Source organism: Rhincodon typus, chromosome 37, assembly GCF_021869965.1.
Source record: "Rhincodon typus isolate 14 chromosome 37, sRhiTyp1.1, whole genome shotgun sequence".
NCBI classification, from domain to species: domain Eukaryota; kingdom Metazoa; phylum Chordata; class Chondrichthyes; order Orectolobiformes; family Rhincodontidae; genus Rhincodon; species Rhincodon typus.
The window spans coordinates 11,877,713-11,886,267 of record NC_063368.1 but is presented as its reverse complement, the minus strand read 5'-3'; the positions used below and the strand labels follow the sequence as shown (position 1 = coordinate 11,886,267).

At 46.3% G+C, this 8,555-nt stretch overlaps 1 protein-coding gene across 1 annotated transcript in view; it reads right to left on the bottom strand.

Annotated features, from left to right (window-relative positions):
* tmem150b (transmembrane protein 150B) overlaps positions 1-8,555 on the bottom strand; it is a 37,524-nt gene extending 28,969 nt beyond the window's left edge. Inside the window, exon 1 of the mRNA XM_048617360.1 lies at positions 8,410-8,555. Within this exon, the coding sequence (XP_048473317.1) occupies positions 8,410-8,555 (146 nt within the window). The remainder of the gene's footprint in view (positions 1-8,409) is intronic.

Sequence of the window (8,555 nt, the reverse complement as noted above, 5' to 3'; positions counted from 1 at the left end):
GGGATATTGCACAGGGGGACATTGCACAGCGGGATGCTGCACAGGGGGATATTGCACAGCGGGACACTGCACAGGGGGATATTGCACAGGGGGATATTGCAGACGGGACATTGCACAGGGGGAGACTACATAGTGGAGGTTGTACATAATGTTCTTGCTGTTGCTGGAGACATGCTTGATGTTGCTAACATTGGGCAGAATTGAAAGCCCCACCAGAGATGGGTTTGGAGGCAGCTGGGGTGGGGGGATAGTATTTGATAAGGTGAGAAGCTTGGATGGGGGCCCAGCCTACTCATGGATTATGTGACCTGTCAGTGTTTCCAGTTTGTGACATTTTGAGCCTGCCCCGGTTCCAGTCAGACTTCTGTTTGAGTGTGGGAAACATCGCACAGATTCTACAGGTGAAAGCTTCTTATGATCATCAGCCGCGAGAGCAGATCGACCAAAGGAATATGTGTCAAGCACTAAATCAGCCAAACTCCCAGAACCCGTTCAGATTTCTTGAATTTACATTTGCCAGCTGTTCTTTCCAATCTCGCATTAATAAAAAAAATGAAGCCACCTTGGAGAATTCCAGCAGTGTAGGAAGAAGGTCAATAACCTTCTCCATTCTGCCAGGGTAACTGCCGCTATTTTCTCTCTGAAACCTCACCCTCACTCTGTCTCTGCTACTGCACCTACCTCCCACTGAGGCTCACGTTCTCCCACTCTTGTCCTGTAGGTGGATCAAAGAGCTGCCATGAAGGTTCTTAGAGACTGGTGCATATTGGATGCCAATGACCTTGGACATGGGATGCATGTGGTCAGTGCCCTTGGAGGGTCGCCCAAGATGTTAGTGCCTGCTATCCAACATGGAGATTGTTTAGAGCAAGCGGGGAGCTGAATGCATAGAATTCCAGAATCAAGGAAGTGTCATGGCACAGAAGGAGACCACGTTTCTATACCATCTCTTCAAACGAGCATCATTACCTAGATCCAACCTCCTGCTTTTTCCCTGCATTACTTCTGTCCAAATAATCATCCAACACCATCCTCAAAGCCTCACTTGAACCTGACACCATTACATTTCCAGGCTGTCATACCCTAACTACTCCACCCATCTCATTTGATCCACTTTCAAATCACTTTAAATCTGTATCCCTCTTGTTCTTAAATAAAACAACTAATTGCAGACGCTGGAGATCTGAAACCAACAGAAACAGGAATTGCTGGAGAAACTCAGCAGGTCTTGCAGCATCCGCAGAGAGAGAAGCAGAGTTAACATTTGGAGTGCAGAACCCTGAGCTCACTGGACTCCAAACATTAACTCTGTTTACTTTCTCTGCAGATGATGCCAGAGTTTCTCCAACAATTTCCCTCTCATCCTTGTACAGTTTCTTCCTGTCTGCCCCCATCCAAACCACTCATGATTTCAAAAACCTTTATCAAATCTCTTCCTAGCCTTAATCTCTGTAAGGACAATAGTCCCGAGTTCTTCAATCTATCTTCATAACTTGAGTTCTTCATCCCCAGAACCATTCTTGTCAATCACGTCTGCACTCTCTCCAATGCATTCATACCCTTTTTATAATGTGTACTGTACACACTACTCCAGCTGAAGTTGAACAAGTGACTTACACAAGTTCAATATCACCTCTTTGTTCTCGTACATTAGTAAAGGTGAGAATGCTCTCTCTACCTTCAAAGAACTGCGCATATATACAACAGTTCCGTCTGCTCTATTGACCCCCTATTATATATTGTTTTTCAATGCTCTTCCTCTCAAAATGAGTCAAGGTACATGCTCCGATTGCCAAGTCTTCTCAACCTCTAGCTTGTTTGAAGAGTTTGCCAAGATAGGATGCTGAATATTAATGAGGTGAGTTGGGCCAACAATAAGGCAGTTAACAAGAAATAGTCCCCCTTAATTGGCTCCTCGCTACAGCCTAGCAAGAAATTCATCATGCAGTTTCTTCTTCATTCATGGAATGAGGGCACGTTGGCCAGGCAGCAGTTACTGCCCATCCCTAATTGCCCAGAGGGCAGTTAAGAGTCAACCACATTGCTGTGGGTCTGGAGTCACATGTAGGCCAGACCAGGTAAGGATGGCAGTTTCCTTCCCTGAAGGGCATTAGTGAACTAGATGGGTTTCTTCCCTCCAGACAATTGACAATGGGTTCACGGTCATCACTAGATTCTTAATTCCAGATTTTTATTGAATTCAAGTTCCACCATCTGCCATGATGGGGATTCAAACCCAAGTCCCTACAACATTATCCACATGTCTGGATTACAAGTCCAGTGATAATACCACAAGGCCACCTCTCCCCGTAATATGAAGCATAAAAGATGGCGTGAGATGCCGTCCAATGAAGAATGGGAAAATTACGGAATTGCTCACCGCTCCCGGTGACGCTGTCAGCATCTCATTGACCTGCAGCTCTCAGGGGCTGGGATTACCCCACCCCCAGCCGCCCCTCAACACCTCTAGTTGATTGTACAGAAGCAATACTCCCTCAGGGTTGCACGGAAGGACTGATGTTAACCTGACCAACTGAATGGTAGAGCCTGAGTGGCCTCAGGGCAAGTCCTGGAGAGGAGGATAGGGGCCAGTGCTCCAACTGGTGGAGTTGGAGAGTGGCCAGTGGGACGGGGGGGGTAAGGACCCAAATTGCTGGAACTATGTCCTGCATTATTGCACTATTTTGAAGAAGAATGGAAGAGGTTGCATTTAGTCCTCAACTGAGGTCACAAAAACGGATTTTCTGCCAATTATCACATAGGTGTTTGTGGGATCTTGCTGTACATTGTCGCAGCTTCAAAAAGCATTGCTTTGCCTGTTGAGGCATCATGTGGTCATGAAAATCGCTCTGTAAGTCCTTTTTTTAAGAGATAGTAGGAACTGCAGATGCTGGAGAGTCTGAGATAACAAGGTGTAGAGCTGGATGAACACAGCAGGCCAAGCAGCATCAGAGGAGCAGGAAGGCTGACATTTCGGGTCTGGACCCTAATTTTTTTTTACCCTGGATTCGATTACGTGTCCCCTTCCACTGGGATTGGGGGAATGCAGCCGGCTCTCAACGCAAAGTCGTACCAACAGCTGTGGGTTCAATTCTCACAGAAGCTGAGGTCCTAACCTTCCTGACCTCACCTGAGGCATGGTGACCTTCAGGTTCAACCAGCACCAGGCGTCTCTCTCTGTAATGAGACAGCTGTCCTGAGGTATCAAGCCACCTTCACCTATATCCTTCTCTCCCTGACTGACACAAACAACGCTTTATTTCTTCCCAGCTGTGAATGAAGATCCATATCTAAACCGTTCGACTGTCTGCTCTCTCGGCGGAAGCGATCTGCCCCCATTGGCTGATTGTGGAGCACTTCGGACTTGTCCCAGTTCCCCCTCCCCTTTTCATTCAAGAAACAGTTCCAGCCTGTTCACAAAACCTTCATATCTTTTCTGATTGCAGTCAGCTGGGGTTTGATGGTAGAAACTGGGTGAGTGTGGTCCCCGGACTGTGACATTTAACCCGAAAGCAGGGAGCGGGCAAGAATAAAGACAGCTTGACTCACCCCTCCAAGACCCAGTGGGGTCTTCCAGAATCGATGGGCGACTTGTCAAGTCAGCATTGGTTGTGTTGGGATTCTCATGAAGCAGGAAACCTCGTGGATAAAAAAAGACAGGGTGGGGGCAAACGGCGAGGATAAATTGATATTTAAAAGAAAATTAACTTGCGTGTACCCGAGGAAATCTGCAGTGAAGACATTCACCCCACTGGGAGAACCCTCTTCAGTCGTTGAAGAAACCAGTGATAAAGAAGCTTTTTGAGGACTCCTGCTCCCTTTACTGTGTGTAGACAAAAGCCAACATCCTGCTTGGCCGAAAAACGAGCCAAGCACACTGCCAAGGACATGTTGAACACTGAAAGCACTCACTGTTAAGGGCAGTGTTTGAGTGTTTGAGCAGCATAGGTGCAAGAATTTACAGAACCATCCACACGTTTCCAGAATAAATTGAGCTCCCGCGGCGTTTTAAAGGTTTGACTTTTTTTTAGCTGCAAAACATGAATAACTCTCAAGAGGTTAAAATGAGAGAAATGTGAGCGCTGGGAATCTAAAATCAGCACAGAAATGCATGGTAACATCACTTGTTGAATAGCGTAGGAAATGATCTGGGGGACAGGGGCTCAAGGGAGCTGGTGGGATTTCAATCCAGTTCAGAAATCCAGTATCGTGTAATTGGTGATTGCAAAGTGAGCGTCAATGGCTGTTAAAACCCATCTAGCTCACCAATATCCTTTAGGGAAGGCAATCTGCTACCCTTACCCAGTCTGGCCTATATGTGGCTGCAGAAGGCACAGTGTGTGACAGTCTCTACCCACTCCCCCGCGCTCCCCCAACACCACCCCACCCACCCCCCCACACCCCCACTGCTGCTTCGGTGCATGGATTCCCGGTATGCATGAAGGGCAGTGCCATTCTCAACATCAACCAAGCTATGTTCTGGTGCTTGTTGGAAGGTTGTGGCGTTTTTGGTACAGTAGTTGGGTCAGCCCAGTGGGAATGGGAGAAGGGGGCGAGTTGGGATCCGCAAAGTTGTCTTTGACCTTCACCCGAAACCAGGCCAATAGGGAAAGACTCTCAGACCACCAGGAGATCTCTGACCACAGTCTGCCACAGGATACATACCTCGAGGCAACTACATTACCCCCTCCTCACCCATTTAGAAAACTGCAACGTTCTTGCAAAAATGGCCAGCACCGGAAATGAAACAAAAACAGAAGTTGTTGGAAAAGCTCAGCAGGTCTGGCAGCATCTTTGAAGGAAAAAAACAGTTAACATTTCGGGTCAGTTCTGAGGAAGGGTCACCAGACCCGAAACGTTAACTCTGTTTTTTCCTTCACAGATGCTGCCAGACCTGCTGAGCTTTTCCAGCAACTTCTGTTTTTGTTCCTGATTCACAGTGCCTGCAGTTCTTTCGGTTTGTCGTTTTTTATTTAGCACTGGAAATGGAGTTGGGAAACGAGCATGCCAGGCTGTGCTGGTATTTTCAGGCCATATCCAGCTCTGTGCCTGCCTGCCATTGGGCGTAAAAATCGAGGCCTTGACGTTGACACGGTGGCCTTAAACAAAATCCCATAATTTCACACTGGGAGCTTGCTAATGCTGAGGCATCAGCGACCATTCCACCTCAATTTTTCCATTAAATATAAATTTAAATGGAAAGTTCCCTGGGATTTTTTCCAAACTCTTTCTGATTTACCTGGAATGACATCGTCCAGAAGATGAGATCCGTCCATGAGGGGAATCAAGTCAATTGTACATTATTGACATTTGTGACACAATGAAAAAAATTGGTGTGTGAACTTCCAGAAGATTCTGTGCCCCAACTAAAAATGGGTTTGCCAAATGTGTTTTCCTGAGGGTGGTTATGATCCTTATTCTGAGTTTTGTAAATCTAGAATTGCCAATGATTCTGGTTCAGTGCGCCAACAACACTTATGTAGCTCCTTTAACTTAGCAAAATGTTCCAAGGTATGACAGGAGAGTGATCAATATCAGATCACTGGGATTAGAAGCAGACAGAGACCATTCAGCCCCTCAGCTCTGCTCTGCCATTCACTAAAGTCATTACTAACCTGCTTCGATTCATCACCTTGTTCCCAACCACCCCCCATAACTCTATCTCCCTTATTCATCAGAAATCTGTCTAACTAAACCTTGTATATATTTCACAACACTCTCCACTGCTCTCTGGGGTAGAGAATTAAAGACCCTCTAAGAGATTAAGTTCCTCCTCTTCTCTCCTTTGTTTGGGCAAAATCCTCACCATTGTCACCATTTATGACATGGTGCAGTTAAACCATCAGGGATGCCTGCAGTAACAAGGTCAGCCAGGTGGACCCATAGAATACGAGTTCCCTGATTGGTGCTGTTAACCTCGTCCAATCAGGGAGCGCTGGCTGACAGATATAAACAGGAGTGCTGGGGGTTCTGTTCATTCTGAGAGCTGGCTCTGAGGGAGCTGGATCAGTGTCAAGGACTCTCCATGTGTAAATAAAGGGTGACTTGCTAATGGGATACCGGCTCCTGTGGAGTTATTTCACCCTGGGGTAGTTCCATTGTTGCTAATCCCTCTGTTTGGGGTTAATCTAAGTCCCCAGTGGGGAAGGATATCCCTCATTTTCAGCAGAAGAGAGGCTCAATCTTGATACACAGTAAGGGTTTATTCCAAGTCACTTATTAACTATACCACCTATTTATCTCCACCTATCATTTACTTCTTAACCCCTCTCCCCACCCTGTCTTCTGCATTAAAAAGTGACAACTTCCAAGCTATCATCAGTTCTGAGGAAGGACCTGAAACATTAACTCTGATTTCTCTCCATAAATGCTGCCAGACCTGCCAAGCTTTTCCAGCAATTTCTGTTTCTGTTTCTGATTTCCGGCATCCGCAGTTCTTTCGGTTTTCACTTATTAACTGGTTACTTTACATCTGAGGTACATAATGGCCTCTTGTGAGGCATCAAGCTCAACTTAAGAGTAAAAACACATTACTGGTGCCAAAACATTGTGGTGCACACAAAACTGCTTATTATTTAGGCATTATTTAGCTTCTTCGAGGTACAGTCCTCAATATTTTATAAAAGGGCGGATCTTATCTTCTGATGTCACTTAACCCTTTTGATAACTGCTTTATATAACAACCTCCATTTTCAACGGGAGGTCCTTGATTCTGAAATCACGTCTCTTATTCTGTATTTCCCCATGAGATTATGCACCCTCCCAAGCCCCTCAGAACTTTAGGTTTCAATCAGATCACCCTCTCACTGTTCTGCAATGAGTACAGGGGTAACTGGCTGAGCCTTTCTTCCAAAGTCACCTAGAGACCACAAGGATCTATCTAGTCAATGTTATCTGAACTGACTATATTGCACATGTAAAAGGCCTAATAATTCAGAATCCCCTGCAAATGTTCTGGGGACTTGGCTTTGAATTCTACCATAGCCAAATGGCAACCACATAACTGTTGTGGCAAAACCCCATTTGGCTCCATAATATCCCTTTAAGGAAGGAAATCTGCTATTCTTACCTGGTCTGGCCTATATGACTCCAGGCCCACAGCAATGTGGTTGACTATTCACTGCCCTCTGGGCAATTATGGATGGTTAATAAATGCTGGCCTAGCCAACAATGCCCAAATCTAATGAATGATTTTTTTTTGAATTCCTTAAACAAGGAGACTAAATTATAATTCGTGTTATTCTAGCTATGGTCTCACTAAAGCCCTGAGCAGTTTTAGAAAGCCTTTCCTACTTTTACACTTCATTCACTTTGCACTGAAGGTCAACACTCTATTTGTCTTCCTAATTACTTGTTGTACCTGCGTGCGCTAACTGTTTGTAACTCATGTACAAGGACACCCAGATCACTCTGTGTCAGGGCATTCTGTGATCTCTCTTCATTTTAAATCATTTTTGACACAGAGCCAAAGAAGGACATTTGAGGGCTAGCAGCCAAAATCTTGGTCAGAGGGTTAGATACTAAGTAGCTTCTAAAAGGAGAGAATTGAGGTTTAAGAAGGGAATTACAGACAGAAGGATCTGGATAACACAAGGCATGGCTTCTCACACTAAACGATTAAAAACAGGGACGTGCAAGAGGTCAGCATTATCAGGTAGGGCTGGAAGAGTTGACAAAGATCAAGAGGACTTGGGTGCGATTGAGGATGTGAGTGAGTGAATGTGAGTGACTGAGTGAATGAGGGAGTTCAAATAACTCCACAGAGGCCGGTATCCCATGGGCCTTTATTCACACATGGAGAGTCCTTGAGACTGACCCAGCTCCCTCAGAGCCAGCTCTCAGAGTCAACAGAATCTCTGACCCTCCTGTTTATACCTGTCAGCCGGGGCTCCCTGATTGGAGCAGATTAAGAGCCCCAGTCAGGGAACTCTTATTCTATGAGGTCCACCTGGCTGACCTCGTTACGTGGCAGTTGACTGACAGTAAGGGTGAGCCATGTAGTCAGTGCCCAGTTCACAATCCCCGCGCAGGGAGTCCGGGGGTACATGAAGGATCTGACGGGTAGTGCTCTTCTCACCACCGGCCAAGCGATGTCTGGGTGGTGCTTGTTGGAAAGTTCTGGCAATGAAGAATTCTGCCAAGTAACTTTGACAGTCTGCTCAGGCAACAACCCGACAGGATCCACCCTCTCCCCATCCCTCGGGGTCTCAAGGACGCTCTGTGCTGACCACTTCATGTTGGGCTTGTGGTCAAAGATATTTTCCTTTGCAAATTTCTCCACGAGAGACGGGTGATACGGAATGGTCCAATCACTTGGAGCGTTCCACATCAACGAGGCCAGTCCCATCCTTTGCAATGCCAGGGACAGGGTAGAACCTCAGTGCCTAGAGACACTTGGTGTTTACATACTGAGGGTCTATGCACAGCTTGATGCAGCCGCACACAAAGACAGCCATTGGGGTGAAGGTGGCATTGGGTACGTTCTCCGCCCCCACACCCTGCCCCAACCCCTTATCCAGAGCTTTGTACATAGTGTCCCTGTGGACACAGTCCAT